The sequence below is a fragment of the Archocentrus centrarchus genome, chromosome 6 (assembly GCF_007364275.1).
Source record: "Archocentrus centrarchus isolate MPI-CPG fArcCen1 chromosome 6, fArcCen1, whole genome shotgun sequence".
NCBI classification, from domain to species: domain Eukaryota; kingdom Metazoa; phylum Chordata; class Actinopteri; order Cichliformes; family Cichlidae; genus Archocentrus; species Archocentrus centrarchus.
In genome coordinates this window covers 17,184,782-17,200,972 of record NC_044351.1, presented here as the reverse complement: position 1 = coordinate 17,200,972, position 16,191 = coordinate 17,184,782, and the positions used below count along the sequence as shown (strand labels likewise).

At 42.0% G+C, this 16,191-nt stretch overlaps 1 protein-coding gene across 1 annotated transcript; it reads left to right on the top strand.

The window, feature by feature from the left end:
- The first annotated feature begins 1,867 nt into the window (after positions 1-1,867).
- On the top strand, positions 1,868-16,022 carry LOC115781899 (cingulin-like protein 1). The gene is given in 32 exon segments (XM_030731827.1): positions 1,868-1,963; positions 3,614-3,789; positions 3,791-3,882; positions 3,884-4,036; positions 4,038-4,153; positions 4,156-4,392; positions 4,395-4,465; positions 4,539-4,630; positions 5,863-5,927; positions 5,930-5,967; positions 6,078-6,173; positions 6,270-6,417; positions 7,050-7,179; positions 7,241-7,346; positions 7,348-7,440; positions 7,442-7,494; positions 7,584-7,791; positions 7,878-7,982; positions 8,080-8,232; positions 8,428-8,448; positions 8,450-8,489; positions 8,492-8,536; positions 8,539-8,597; positions 8,795-8,857; positions 8,859-8,939; positions 8,995-9,003; positions 10,226-10,315; positions 14,039-14,122; positions 14,806-14,930; positions 15,176-15,284; positions 15,385-15,548; positions 15,635-16,022. Coding segments are annotated over 32 exon segments (3,171 nt in total). The 5' UTR covers positions 1,868-1,893; the 3' UTR covers positions 15,714-16,022.
- Positions 16,023-16,191: the final 169 nt, after the last annotated feature.

Sequence of the window (16,191 nt, the reverse complement as noted above, 5' to 3'; positions counted from 1 at the left end):
CTCATTTCTTTATATTTTGTATCCAAAGATCCAGACTTTCATGTTATTTTAAAATGGTCTTGAGCAACAGTTCTTCCGGCTTTCTGAAGGTCTTTCAAAGTGTTTCTGCTTTTTTCATTCCTTTTCAGTCCAGTCCTTGTACCTGACTATTTTCAGAGGAATGCTTTTGCTTTTTTTTTTTTTTTGGTCGCTGTTTGGTTGTTAGCTGACCTATGACTCATTTAGCATTAAAAAAAAAACATAAGGGATGAAATAGTGTTGTCTGCACAAAATTTTAAATTGTATTTTACTCACCTTGTTTCTGTGACAAAACGTTTCTTTTGTTGAATCTATGAAAACTTTCAAACACAATCTGACAGGCATAAAATAGTATTTGTGCACCAACAAGGTGATTCCAAAGAGGTATTAGCTGAAAACTTGGAATTTCTCAGCATGGTGTGCAGTGTGTCCTAAAACAATTTGAGGAAACTGGAAAAGTGGAGAACAGAAGAAGTGGCAGGCCTAAAAAAACTATCTACAGGAGATAAACAGTGTCTGAAAATCATGTCCTTAAGAAACAGGGAAAATCCTGCAAAGACCTGACACAGGATCTAGTCCTTCAGGTGTTCCACCTACTGTGGCTGGGTGGCTGTCAAGAAGCCATAAGAACCCACAGTGACGCCGGTGTCACAGTTTCGCATGTCAATGAAATTTCCTTAAATAAGTTTGCAGTTTAAAAGATTTTTGAAATTCTTTGTAAATTTTTCTTGAAAGAGAAATGTGTGTGGGCTCTTATTAAGGACGGGAAACAGGGAGAAAAGGTTGAGGTGTGCCAAATTACACAAGAACTGGACTGGAACTGGCTTCATTTTTCAGCGTGACAGTGATCTCAAACACACTGTCAATGCAGTCAAAGCATACCTGGACAGAAAAAGACACAGTGGGACATTATCAGTCGTGGATTGGCCTCCCCAGAACCCAGACTTCAACATTATTGAAGCAGTGTGGGATCATCTTTTCCAAAGTGTGCTCCAAGAAGCCTGGAAAACTATTCCTGAAGACAAAAAAAAAATAAAAAAATACAAGAAAGCTGCCTGAGATTTCAGGCTGTGTTGAAGAATAAAGGTGGTCAAACCAAATATTGACTTTCAAGCATACTAGAGCTGTACAAACTCCGTTTTTGCCTGATATACTGTGTTTCCATACATATTTGCTTATGTTTCAATAAATCCCTGCTACCCATTTTTCTGGCAAAATACAAAGAACTGAGGTGTCACGCAACACTTTTGCACAGCACAGCGTATATCACAAAATACTGCGTAAATGTCACAAGCCAGCAAAATATGCCAGTCAGTTAATCATAAATATTTCCACATACATAAATAAATAAAAGTTTAGTTTTACATTCATATTCCAACAATAAAAATACAGTCAAATATCAACAACCTCCTCCAACAGCTTCCTTGAAGACCTCTTAAGACCTAAAAAGATTGTTATGTATTTCCTTTTCAACAAACCTGTGTTAGCTGCCTGGTCAAAGATGTTCAGTTACAATAGAAAAGAAAAGAAAAACTCCTTTGAGTTTATTTATTTGTTTTTTTTACTGTAGCGCAAATGTTTGCAATTCAAATTACCCCCCCCCCCCCCCCCCCCCAAAAAAAGTATTTAACGACTTAAATCATATTTAAATATAACTAATTGTATTTGAATTACTAATATAATTACATGTAGGTCATTACACCCAAGGCATAATCATCCCAATATTCTTCTTCTTGTTATTACTATTATACATTTACATTATATATTTACATATAAGCTTACCTCATTGTGAGCACTAGGCAGCAGCAGCAGGAGTCACATGGTGTGTTTGTATGACAGAGCGGGCAGTGAACGCCTCTCTGAGCGGGGCTGATCATGTCCGGGCGGGCGGAGGCTGGACGGTCTGATCGGACAGAGGAGGACAACTTAGCGCTCACAAAACACGGTAAGTTTCTGATTATGAACAAAATCTGCTCTAAATAACACTTCTTAATAATGTTAATCCTTCGGAGATATGACATCTGCGGTGATCAGTAGTGCGTTTAAGATGTTATTTCACTTCTTTTTTCTTTTTTTTTTTTTTTTATTAAACCTTCATCCTTTATGCCCCAGCCCCTTTACAACAGTGGCAGGTAGAGTTTCTGAGATATTTTAGTTATCCATTTATTATTTTGTCAGCTGGAGCCTGTTTAATGTAGCGAAGTAAGGTTTGTCCGGATAAAGTTTCTCACTGTGAGTGAGTGAAGAGCCGTAAAGCATCCAAGCACAAATTTGTTGTGTTAAGTACGGGTGACAAAGTAATAACAGCCCAGTGAAAAGTTATAAGCTCTTATTACACATGAACATGCCAGGTTTTAGAAAATCCTCCAACAATGTGACACTTGCGCTGTCTTTTCAACCAAATCTTTAATTCATTAGACTGCAACTCCCCTGAAATAAACAGTTCAAGCCCCTGAAACCGTTTATTACTAAACATCAGCTGAACAGTCAATTTACAGGAACTTAAAGGGGGCTGGTTAATTTAAACTAATAAAACAGAGAGCGCCGAATGACATTTTTCTACAACCTGGCAACAAAAAGTAGTTCATGACCGATAGCTGATTGGTGAAATCATAAGTTCAAAACTTGCAATGAGCTGAGGCTGCACTGGCTGAAAGATTCTCACATCTCTCTGATAAAGACATACAGCAAGTCAGGAAAGTCCATTTGAGGGGATTTTGCAGTGCTTATAACTGTCCATAAAGCTGCTGGTTGCAATTGTAAGAAAAGTATTATATTAATCTTTGAGTTCAAATGATACTTTCTTCTCTAGTATTATTGGAAGAAAAAAAACAAAAAACAAAAAAAAAGTTGTTTTGTAAGAAGTAACAAAGCAGGATTGTCTAAATAAATATATTTTAACTCTTTTTGCATAAAATTGATTGATTAATTAATTAACTATATTAGCACATTTTGGAATATCTTGCATAGTTAAAGGAAACACTACATGTATATTAAAGTCAAGTAGCGTTTATTAAAAAATATTCTTGGCTAATCTAGAATATAATGGGGTCATAAATAACCTCACTCGGTCATTCTTGTCTCCAAAATTGTTGGTCATTCGAGGGTTAATCTGAGTGGCAACACGCTAAGGATGGGGCTCTTAGGAAGACACCATACTGAGTGCTACACACCACCTATTGTGTTTGTGTGTGACAACCTCACAGTAATGTGTTTGTTGACAACATTTTCCTCAAGCGTCATACGAACGAGTGGATGACGACACCTCGCGGCCTCAGCCAGTTGTAGTCGTCATGCAGTTGGCTCAGCTTGGGCTGTACAATAGTACGCTGTCATTAGCACACAGAAGGAGCTGTTTTCATTGCACAGCAATATCAGGCTCTCGTCAGCCTCCATTTATTCTGTCTCTATGTGCAGCTGTGTGAGAAGCTCCTTCGATGTCTCTCATTGCGATCTGCCTGAGGCTCTGACCCTGCTCCAGTGTTTTGTAAACAGATTATAAAGCCTGACCAACCTGAAGCATCAGTTTTCAAGTCACTCTCCCATGCAGTCTTCCTCGGCATCATTTTTAACGTGCCTGTCTGTGTCCCTCCAGTTTATCTCCAGCAGGGTCAGGATGGAGTCTCACAGACCGAACGGCTCTCTCCGAACATCAGGATACAGAGGGGCTACATGCCGCAGCATGGTCACAACCAGCCAGGCAGCCAGGACAACTTGTTTGGAGTGAGGGTTCAGGTTCAAGGGATTAAAGGTCAACCCTATGTGGTTCTGAAACAGTTCTAGCCAGGACAGCAACAAGGACGTTTCTGTCATCACTCACCAGGCAGGGTACAACCCGGGTATGGTGCGGAGGTCTTTGGATGAAGACAGCCACAACCGAGTTTCATTATCAGAAACGCCCAGAGATCATGAGACCTTACAGCCCTGACAGTAATCGCCTGAGCCCCGTGTTCCCTTCACAAACAGCCTCAAACAAACCAACTACTAATGTGACCAAACCCAGGATCCCTCTGCCGCTGAGGGCCCAGGAGAGGACTCCACTGAGGTGACCAGAACAAGACACCTCCCTCCAGTGGACAAATTCCTGCAAGATCCCCAAACTTGGTCGACACTGACTCCATCATTTCTGTAGGGAAACTATAAGCCAGTTTAACAGTAACCAGCAGAGAGGAAGGCGCCCAAGGAACAGGCTGGACCTCCAGGAATGTCGGCGGTCACGCAGCGTGGACAGCAGTCGAAACCCTGAATCCTCCCCATCCTCCCCTTCATCTAGCAGGACCTCATCTCTGAAGGGTGGGATATATCCTCCTGGGTCAGCCAGGGCCCGACTCCTCAGCAGAGAAGGCACTTTGAAGCCACAAAGCAACAAAGATACGGCTGCCAAGTGCTTCACAGCGCAGAGAAAGCCTCTGACCAAGCTGATGAATCTGATGAAAGAGATGCACAGGTACAGGGTTTTGTTTTAGGGCAAAGTTGTCATTTAAATGATGATATTTATTTTCCTTATGTTCCCTAACCAGGTCACTCCTGATCTTCTGAAAGGATGGCAAGAGCTCTCAGATCCAAGTGAAGACACAACAAAGCAAATGCTGTTCACTTATCTGAAGGCTGGGTAAGTCCCCCTCAGCTTTCTGCACTACACATTAAAAGAGCAGACAGACATTTTGGGAAAGTGGGAGGAAGCGCGAGCAAGGCTTTGTCCAAACAGTGATTAAAAACACTGAGTTTCATCTCTAAAGCTCAATGTGTTAAATGTTGTTTGTGTAAAGTGCACAAAAGCAAAAGTGAAGAAAGGGCAGACGATGGTGTTCTGGATCATGTCTTAGCCAGTCACATTAGCTCTCTGGAGTTAAACAAACAAGATTTAACCTGTTAATTAGTGAGATTTAGAGGTGGTATTTATTACAAGCCAGTCATTTGCAAACTTTTAATAAATTATTAGCAATAACAAAGGATCCAACAGGAATTTTAGTTAAATAAAAGTCAGTGCAAATCCAGAATTTTATTTCTTTTTTTCCTTAGAAAACTTGGTTCTCACTTCATATTATCCCCCTGCTCACCCACACCTGACCTGTAGTGGCCCACCCTGCAGCTTAAGAACCTCTGTGCTGCGATTACATACATCCCTACCAACATGTCAGCCTCAAAGATAAAGGAGTTGCATATAAATGTGAACATGTGCAGGAATTGTGTAATTTGTGGCTGGTGTGAGATGTTTGCAGCTGTTGGTGCAGTTTGTGCTTTCCATCCATCCATCCATCCATCCATCCATTTCTACCACTTATAAGGGTCTGGGTCATGGGGGCAGTAGCTACATGTAAATGATGTAATGTGTTCCATAATGGCACATTTTATTACTCTAAACTATCTTAATAAACAAGTTTACATTCCTGTTTTTACTTGAGTTTCCAATTTTAAAAAAAGGTATATTCTCTATAACATTGTGCGTCTTCCTTCTTTCCTTTCACCCCTTCTGTTAGTGACGAGTGTGTGGTTGAAATCAAGCAGTGCTGTCAGATACAGGGTGCTGCTCCAGATGTGTGTTCTCAAGACAGGAATGTAGAGCAAGAACATGTTTTTGCTGATAAAATATCTGCTTCACATGGAACGTTTTTCAACATCTACCAGTGCCTGTTTGGTGCAATAATAAAAAAAATGCCAATTGTGTGCTGCACCCCCAAAGAGGAGGTCGAGTGAAAAACATTTTATTTCTGCATACCAAAACTACTCGACATCACACTCAGAGGAGATCCTGCACTGCTGCAAGCTGATAAAGTTTCATCTTATTGTTACACCTTATCAGCGGTGTTATTGTGTTTGATAAATATTTTTCTTGCTCCTCAGAACGACCGATGACGACTCCACTACCCAAAGAAAGGTCCACCTGCTCCTTCAAAGGATCAACAAACTCAGTGGAGAACTGCTGCCAATGTGGAACAGGAGGAGAAAGTGAGTGTTCACATGAGATGTTTGCCAGGTTTGGATCGCTGATTTATTGTCTTTGTCTGAATCTGCTTATAATATTGCTGTGTTTTCTTTTCTTTTTTCCAAATATGTAGAACTACGAAGATGCGATAAAGCACCTGCAGGAGAAACAAGCAGAGTTGGAGAAAGAAGTGTCCAAACTAACGCAAAGACTGGAAACTGAGATTAAGGTGTAGTGTAGCCCCATCCTGCTGAGTCACCTCTAAACGGCTCACTTCCTCTTCCTGTGACTGATGATGTTCCTTTCTGTTGTTGTTGCTGTGCAGAATGAGATGACTTTAGCCAAGGCCTGTGAGAAGGCGAGGACAGAGAAGAAGAAATTTCAGGAAGAACTGACAAAAAGCCAGGCAGAGCTCAGCCAACTCAAGGACAAGCTGGCTGAAGTTGAGGCAGAACTTCAGTCTGCCAAACAGGAGTAAGGATGCGACCTTCAGGTCATTCAGCAAATCACTCTATCCAGTGATTATACTAAAGTTTAAGTGAAGGGCTCCATAGCCAGTCTGACTAGTGTGATTCAAATGGCCACAAATGTTGAAAATCAGTGAATTGCTGAGACAGTTTGAAGTTTGTCAAAATCTAGTGCTACTAAATTAAAAAGATGCTGTATGGTTAATATATGAGGGCTTTTGTCATGGAGGGTTTTGTTACCTTTGGACAGACTCAGTGCTGTTGCTCACTCTAGAAAGTTGTTTTGATCTTTTAAACAAATGACCATTTTTCCCATTGAGAAATTGTTCTTTTAAATAAATCCTGAGATTGAAGCAGCTCTGAAATACAGACCTGAATTAAACTCTATCTACTATCTAAGCTTCTGCTCATACTCATTCATGTGCACTCTGATGTATGATTGGATGAAGGTCATTTGACTGAAAGCAGAGTTAAATACACTACCATTTGGTTTAGTGGTAGTTTGGTTCAAAAGTGAAGATTCCTGTTTTTCAGTCCAGTCCATTTGAGCAGCTCTCTATAGCGTTAAAGGACGGTAAGCAAGCGTCTTTCCTTGATATAAAATATGAACCTGTTTTCTTGTTTGCTTGAATGATGCCAGCTGACTCAAATGAAGGCAGAGAAAGAGCAAGCTAAAGCGGAGATGAAGGACCTTCAGCAGCAGCTCTCTGACATGCATGATGAGCTGGACCGAGAGAAGAAGGCAGAGGTGATAAATGAAGAGAAGAAGTCCTTCTGCAGGTAAATGGAACCACACAAACAAACTTGCAAACAATGAGCAACAAAGGAGCTTTTTTTTATACATAGATTTCGCCTGGTCAATTTGGCAGGCTTTGGCCCAGCTGCGTGCGGACTTTCAGGAGATGCTACAGGTGAAGGAGGAGCAGGAGGACGTGCCTGCATCACAGGGAGAGGGAGCTCAGTGCCCTGAAGGGAGCGCTTAAGGAGGAGGTGGACACTCACGATAAATATGCATCTGCTCTGAAGGAGGGAATACGAACAGGAGCTTGAGAAGCTGCTTGGGGACTTGGAGCTGGTTAAAGAGGGGTACCAGGAAATGTGGACATTTGCTTGGATTTCACACACCTGTGGTACAGCTTAAATTTGATATTGACATTTCCCCCCTGTCTCTTAGAGCATACTCTGCTCTGCCAGAAGAAGTTTGAGGCAGAGGAGCAGAAAGGTGCAGCTAAAGGTCAACTGAAGGAGCTGAGCCAGGAGAGAGATCAGCTGGCAGGGAAGGTGCAAGAGCTTAACACCAAGGTGGAGCAATTGAATCAGGCAATCCAGGAGTATAAAACCACAGAGAGACAGCTGGAGCAGAGAGCAAAGCAGCTTGAGGTGAGGAGAACGTTTGGGTCTAGGTTTATCTAGCAAAATCAATTTCTCTTTATGATCTTTTTTGTTTTATTTTCCCGCTGGCTCAGAGGGAAAAACAGCAGGTTGAGGAAATGCTGAATGATGTGAGGCGGAACGAGGAGGAGATGTGTCAGTCTAACCAGTCGCTGCTCACTCGTTTGGAGGACGTGCAGGTATTGAGAAAATAAGGCTGAGAGAAAAAGGCCAAATGTCATCATATCTAGAAATGGTCTTGAAATGAACACTTTCCTTTGGGTTTTCCTCTGACAGGGTAAGCTAGCCAAATTGAACCATGAGCACAGAGACCTGAAAGAGAAGCTCAGGAGGAGAAGAAACAAGTGGAGGAGCTGTGGAAGCAAAAAAACTGAACTGGAGGATGAGAGGAGGCTGCAGGACAGGGCTATGGAGCAACTGCAGAGGAAGGTGAGAGGTGGACATAAACTTTTTTTTTAAAGAAAATTCAACATGTTCTTGGAGCCAAATGAGGCCTGAAAGTCTGCTATCTTAACCCTGAAACTATGAGATCATCAGAAACAGCTGTTATGTCTTTTGCTTGCATAGCTTCTTTCATCTCTCACGTCTCACTTATCTGAGCTCTCTGTTTATCTGCCCGGGCAGATGAATAGCATCATAGAGGAGGTGCGAGGCATCTACAGATGTACTTCAGAACCAGGTCGATGAGCCAAAGAAAAGAGTCAGAGGGACTTGGCTGAGCAGCGGAGACAGCTGAGGAAAAGGGAGCAGAGCTGGAGAAATCCAGACAGGCAGCCAAAAAACTGCAGGAAGAGGTGTGGTAATCACCATCACCCTGTTTCATCAGCATGAATCAGTCTTAGTCACAAAAAAAAAAAAAAAAAGACTCATGAGTAGATGCTAAGTTTTGTCCCAGATGGAAGAAAACTGATCGGACTTTATTGGTTTGCTTGACTGCACCAGACATTGTGTGTTGCTTTGTGTTTAACCTTTGAGCTGTTTTCTTGTTCAGCTGCTTCCTCTGGAGGAGGATCTGCGGAGGTGTCGCAGGGAGCAGCAGGAGGCCCAGCTGAGGGGGTCGGCAGCTGGAGCAGAGGGTGGAGGAGCTGGAGGAGAGGAATGCTGCCGTGATGGAGGAGCGAGAGCGGCAGGTCAAAGCATGGAGGTAAAACATCTCTGGGCCTCTGCTCAGCAGACTCAAGAAGCTTTAAGATGTTAAAAGTGCAACAAATCGTACTTTTCATTGAGCTCTGCATCAACATTATGTCATTCTCATCTAACATTTATAAATGAAAACAGTCTCCAGCACACTTTTTTTGTTATAATTTAATGAAAGCAAATTTTATATTATAGCAAATTAAGCTTAGTGTCATTCCCAAAAAGGCCAAGGAGTGCAATCCCTCTAATCAGCTGTTATCAGCCATATGATTATAGAATTTCATATAAGATCACAGCATTTAAGCTCTTTTAGCCTGGATAAGTTGCCGCTGCATACTACTTTGCAACCCACCTCTTGCCCAGCTCCTCCTTTTCCTGCTATTGTTAACTCAGTCGGTGGCCTGTCTGCTGTCATTTATGCCTGCTGCATTCTGCACTGTTTCACTGTTGCTCTTTCCACATCAGTGTTTCCACATGTGGGGGAGGAAGGGTGGGGGAGGGTCCCAGAACAGAATCAGAGTTTAAATGACTGCAGATGGAAAAAACAATCCTGTTTAACTTAAGTGGCTGTCCTATAATGCCCGCTTATTTACCTACATCCTTATGGGTGCTGAAAGGGAAGGCTTAAATGAAGCGTTATTTAATTGTGGTTTTCTCGGTGTGTGATTGTCTGCTAGTACAGATTTCTTACTTCTTAATCTAATCTAATCCAGAGCTGAAATCTGTCCACATGGCTTGATAGCAACAGTAATATTCCCAGCTGTAACATGTGTAAGAGCACATAGTCATACATGTAATGTTTGTCTGTTCCAGTGCCTGTATTTGCACTGTCACCCGTTCCTGCGAACTATGAAGGGTGAGGAAAAGAGCACTGGAAACGGCCCCTCTCGCAGCTCAGCCTTGTTGTCTTGCTGATGCAAAAACATTACACAGTGATACCAGTGTGCGCACTGTTGACACGTTGTATTACCGAGGAAGTGCATGTTTACTGTTAGAAGTTATCAGACCTGTCTGGGTGTTCTCAGAAATCCTCTTCCACCTACCCACCCCCACATCAACTGCTGCTGCAAGCTGAATTTAACATAATAGCAAAGCATTTTCTGCAGTTTTCCCCAAAGGCTTCCTCGTGTAATATTACCCAGTACCCTCGTCTAATCTGAGTCAGCCTTTCTTCACCGCATTCTCTGGAGATAAATATCTCATGTCCTCTGTGCTTTCAATGTATGCAGTTTAAATTAATTTGATGATGGTTTGAAGCATTTTTCATTCCTTCCTCTCTGCTCAGGAACGCATCAGTCGCCTAGAAGAAGATCTTTGTGATGAGCGCGGCAGTGCTGACCGCTTGATGGAGCGATTAGACAAAACCAAAGAGCAGGCAGGTTTACTCCCTTGTTGTCTTTGCTTGTTTTCAGGTGAAGCTCACATTTTGCATTTTCTAATGGTCATAAAGTTCCTCCAAAACCACCTACAAGATCATAGATTTATTGCCTGTCTCAGTTTTGGACCCTCAGCTCTGTTTTGATCATAAACAGATGTTGAGCCGAGAGCTCAGATTTCCTTGCAAACATTTAAAGCTGCACACTGATGTTTCCAAACTGAGCGTGAATCTTGTTTGTTTTGGTTTTCCTTAAAGATTCATTTGGTCATTAATTATGTTTCTTTATTACTTCCTTATTTATCTTCAGTGTGCTGTTAAGGTAACCTACGTTGATGGGAACAAAGTGGTACAGATTAAGTGACACAAAACACTGTTTTGGGTAAAGTGCTGTGACAAAAAAAAAAAAAAAAGTTAACTATTCTAAGCAACTATTCACACTCCCTCCACCAGGCCTCTGGATGTTGTTAGTGAGGAGACCCTGTAGTTCTGATGTGTCCGCTCAGACCAGACAGAATTTCCTCTGGTTTTATGAGTTGAGCTGGAAGACTTTTATTAGGATTTGTAATAACACATGGTCTTGTTTTCAGTCAGTATTGAAGTGAATGCACGTGAATTGAAAGTTTATATTTGGTTAGCACAAATAGTTAGACAGTAGGTCAGTTTATAGACTCCAAGCAAGTTATTAGATAAAGGGGAACCCTGTGCACATTTGTAGCACCATATAATTACTTTACACACACAAATCCTATTGTGACCTCATGATTTCCAGGTCATACTTGGCACAGATGTTCCCGTATACCAGTGCTTCTCAATTATATTCTGTTATACCCCCCCCCCAGGAAGAAGAAAACCTTTTGCGCCCTCCCACTCTCCCGTGCGACTATAAATAGTCGCTGCAGAGCCTGCTCTACGCTGTGAGTAGGCAAAAAAAAAAAAAACATGCAGCATAGAGCTATTACTTACTTCGCACACTCTGACAATGAGAACGCCCACTGCCACCTATTGTGTCGGTGTGCAATTACACTTTATTTTAGTACGGCAAAAAAAAAGCATGTTCCCCGAGGTCAGACGTGCCCCGGGGGGCACGCCCCACTATTTGAGAAGCACTGCTGTATACTTATGCTGGAGAATTGGTTGTTGCGTTCCATATATGTTTCTGCCTGCTAGCATCTTGAACCTCGCTGTTATGTGCTGGATTGTCTCAGGGGCATCTCTGCACAACCTGCACCTGGGGTCTTGCCTGTTGGGGTAGACTCCATATCGATCATGTGCTTAGAGCTTGTTCCTGTGCTGCATGATTAGTGCTTCTGTGTTATCTTTCAGTCCAGCTTGTCCAGCTATTGGTAGGATTTTTCTATATCAGCCACTTCTTCTATCTGCCGGTGGTACATGCGAGCAGAGGCCTATCCATCCTTGATGGTTCCTCTTCTTTATAATCTTCTTTCTTGGGTTTCTACGAACATGATCCTTAGGGACCATCTCCGTACTCATGGATCTTTGTTGTTTTGTCTAGGATAGTGGTTCTGACAGTCACTAGTCCTTGGCCTCCTTCCTTCACTTAGAGTACAGTCCTCAGGGTGCTGGATTTGGGGTGAAACCCTCCATGTATGGTAAGGAGCTTTCTTGTCTTGACATCAGTGCTTCTATCACCTCCTTTGGCCAGTTTATTATCCAGCAGAGTATCTGATGACTGGCAGGGCGTAGGCGTTTGATTGCCCAGATCTTGTTCTTCCCATTAGCTGACTCTTCAGGACTTGCCTTACTCACTGCAGGTACTTGGCGGTTGCAGCTTTCCCATTTGCCTGTGGGATTCCAAGGTACTTGTAGCTGTCCTCAGTGTCTGGAATGTTGCCTTCTGGTAGTGCAGTCCCCTCAGTTCTGACTACCTTCCCTCTCTTTGTTACCATCCAACTACACTTCTCGAGTCTGGATGACATTCCGATGTCATTGCTGTAGATCCTGGTGGTGTGGATCAGTGAAACAATGTCTTGTTCACTCCTGGCATACAACTTGATGTCATCCATGTAGAGGAGGTGGCTGATGTTTGCTCCAGTCAGTATCCGTAGCCATTCTTTTCAGTGATCTGGGTGAGAGGGTTCAGGTCTATGCAGAACAGCAGTGGTGACAGAGCATCTCCTTGGTAAATACCGCACTTGATGGTGTCTGTGCAACTGGCTTGAAGTTGGCTTCATGTGTTGTTCTCCACATTCCCACTGAGTTCCTGATGAAGGCTCTTATGGTCCTGTTGATCTTGTACAGTTCTAAGCATTCCAGGATCCATGTGTGCGGCATCCAGTCATAGGCGTACTTGTAATCAGCACAGGTTGGTCAGTCTGGTCTGTCTGACCTCTTCATGGCTCCCATTTTTTTTTTTTTTAGCTATATATAAATTTGCATTATTCAAGTTGATTTATCTTATACTAGGCCTTGGTGCCGCCCTGCAGTTTATACTTAGTCTGAAACCAGCTCCCTTTCCCCTCTCTTTAAGCCAAAATTCTTCGAATTGGCTGCCACCCACAAACAAAAGGTTTAAACAGTAAGAGGGTGGGGGTTCTGTACTCACAGCCAGCTCTGTGTATCTAAGATGTCTTTGTGTCTCTTATCAAGGATATCCCATTGTTTGACATCATACCGAGCCAACAGTGAATAAACTGTCTCAAAACAAGTGTTTAGAGCAGTCTGGAGCCTTAACCTTTGGCTCACAGGAATTATTTGCAGATAAACCGACCTCATTATTTAAACTTTGCTCATGTTTAATATACAGTCAAATGAAAAAGAAAGTTTTCACAGGAGTCTGTTCAACACTGTGAAAAAACTAAATACACTTTGCTGCTTTCACAGGAATCAAGAGGATAAGTAGCAGCCAGGTGCGTGAATCAAATATACTTGATTAGTTTATCATTAGCAAGTGTGAGCACCTCTATAAAGTAGAAGTTTTGGCAGGTTCTGGTCTGGAGCATTCAAATCTTCCCAGGAGTGATCTTCCATGCAAATTCACTCCAAGGTTAGAGGGGGTGATGATTTGGGCTTGTTTGGCAGCCACAGGACCTGGGTACCTTGCAGCCACTGAGTTAACAGTGAACTCCTCTGTATACCAAAGTATTCCAGAGTCAAATGTGAGGCCGTCTGTCCGATAGTTAACGCTTGGCCCCCAAATTGGGTCATCTGACAGGACAATGATCCAAATCACAGCAGCAAAACTCCAACCACAATGCCTCAAAAAGAAAAGAATCAAGGTTCAGTCAAAGTCCAGATTTAAACCTGATTGAAATGCTGTGGCAGAACTGTAAGAGAGCAGTGCATAAACAAATGCCTGCAGACTTCAATGAATCAAAGGAATTTTGTAAAGCAGAGTAGCCAGAAATTCCTCCACAACGGTGTGAGAGCCCCGACAAAGTCGTACAGAAAAAGCTTACTTCAAGTTATTGCTGCTAAAGGTGGTTCTACAAGCTACCAAATCATGAGGTGTACTTATTTTTCACAGCACTGCAGAGTCCTGTGAAAACTTTCTTTTTTACAGGAGTGTAAGCATCCACCATTTTAACAGTACATAATAGAGAACAAGGATGAGTGTCGGTTCACTTCAAGGGAATACATGTGAAACACAAGCAATAAGATAGTCGTTCAGTGTCCACATGTCCCTAGCTTTGTTAATTATGTTGTGTTATGCTATGCATTTATAATGTATAATGAAAACAATGTTTCTCTCTGCATTAACAGATGGATCAGATGAGGAATGAAATGATGCAGGAGAGATCAGTCAGGCAGGATCTGGAGTGTGATAAGATAAGCCTGGAGAGGCAGGTAATGATCCCTAACCTCTCACCTGGCAACACCAGACAACAAAACAGAGTCAAATCATTTCTGGCCCAAAAAATCTTAAGGTGGACTTAATGTGATGCAAGAGACCATTGTTGAAGAGATTAGGTTTGTGATTTTTACACCAAGTTAGAGCACCTGTAGCTTGTGAGCAATATTTCATGCTTAGCTCTTTTAAATGTTGGTCATTTGTGCTTTTAAACCAAAAATCACTAAACATCAACGTAAGATAATCATGTATGGAAAATAGCAGTGAGCAAATAATAAATAATTGAATGTGATAAAATCAGCAGGACATTCAACTTTTAAGGAGAACAATTATCGGTACTGATGTCTGAGTGTTAGCGGAAAACTGTGGAAGCAGCCCTGCAGGTTTTTCTTATATAGATCGAAACAGTTTCAGCTTACTTTCAGCATTACTCACAAAGCATCTGATTGTTTACATCCTTGAGGGTTAGCAACCGTTTGAAAATGCGCTTCCTTCTTTTTTGCAACGCTGTAATTTTAAAATCTACTTTGTTTAATAACCTATTACTTCCACCTGTGAATCAGTGGAATAACAAGCTTGAGCTCTTATGCCCTTTTAAACAATCAAACAAAAATGTAATGCTTCAAGTTCCTATTACAGATTTAAAAACTCAAATTGTTCTTTATATTTCTTCTGTCAGAATAAAGATCTTAAGAGCAGAGTGACTCATCTGGAAGGTTCACAGAAGAGCAACCAGGACTCACTCGTCTCCAAACTTAACATCCGTATCCAGGAACTGGAGGAGAGGTTGCAAGGAGAAGAGAAGTGAGCACAATGCACAGTAACACATTAACAATTTCTCATCAACTGTAGACATATTCATATTTACTGAGTCAGGATGGATTGGTGCACGATAAGAAAACAGAGTCTTAGTTGGAGCTCTCGAGTGGTGAACTCATTCATCACATGGTTGTAAGAGACATCATCCCTGGTTTGCACACCAGGAGGGTGTTAAGTTAGAGAAGGTCTGAAAAAGCAGAGACATGATCTATTGTTGCTTTGGCTCTCAGGGACAACAACAACCTGCAACAAGTGAACCGCAGGCTGGAGCGCAAGGTGAAGGAAATGAAGATGCAGGCAGACGAAGAGCGCGTTAACCTGCAGAGTCAGACAGACCAGGTCCATACATCTTCAACCATTAATAAAACCTTGTTAAGAAGTACTCATTGGCAGCAGACCGGACTCGTGATTCTTTATCTCATTTTTGTGAACTCTGCAGCTGACTCAGAGGCTGAAGATGTCGAAGAGGCAGATGGACGAGGCAGAGGAGGAGATTGAGCGTCTGGAGCACTCTAAAAAGAAGTTGCAGAGAGAACTGGATGAGCAGATGGAGACCAACGAGCAGCTTCACAGCCAACTGAGTGCAGTGCGGATTGAGATGAGGTGACCGATCGCTTTCTGTCTTTAATATACCACCACACTAAATCATGTGACCGTATAGTTCCAGTCATTTGTTTTTGCTTTAACAGGCGGAAAAAGAAATCTCCTCCTCTCATGAAGGGTGCAGAAGATGATGGAAACGACATGGACGACCTTGGATCTGACTGACTTGTGATTCAAATTAATTAAAAACGGACTTTAATGTTACTGTGAACATATCATGATTGAATATAATTTCATTAACAACTCAGGTGTGACTTCCAGTTTGAGATGTATGGCACCTTGCCAAGGCTGACCTCTTGTGGCAATATTTATAACTGCATTTTCTGTCAACGCATCAGGCCAACTATTGATTCTTCCTAATCTCTAATTTATTCTGTTGCTTTATTAATTAAAGTGATGTGAACCACGCATTCCTAAACTAATAAGTAAATGTATTAAAATGCTTTTTCAACATTCACCAGTGTACATACACTTCCAGACACTGAAATAAATATGTGATATTTCTGTCAGCCTGAGAGTCTGATTCTGACCGAAAATTCTGTTTAAATTAACCTGTCAGTCACCCTCATCTATGAAACTCTGTGTCAAGGAAGCTGAGGATGAGAGTGATAGTTATACAAATGGATCAATGGTCTGTCCTAAA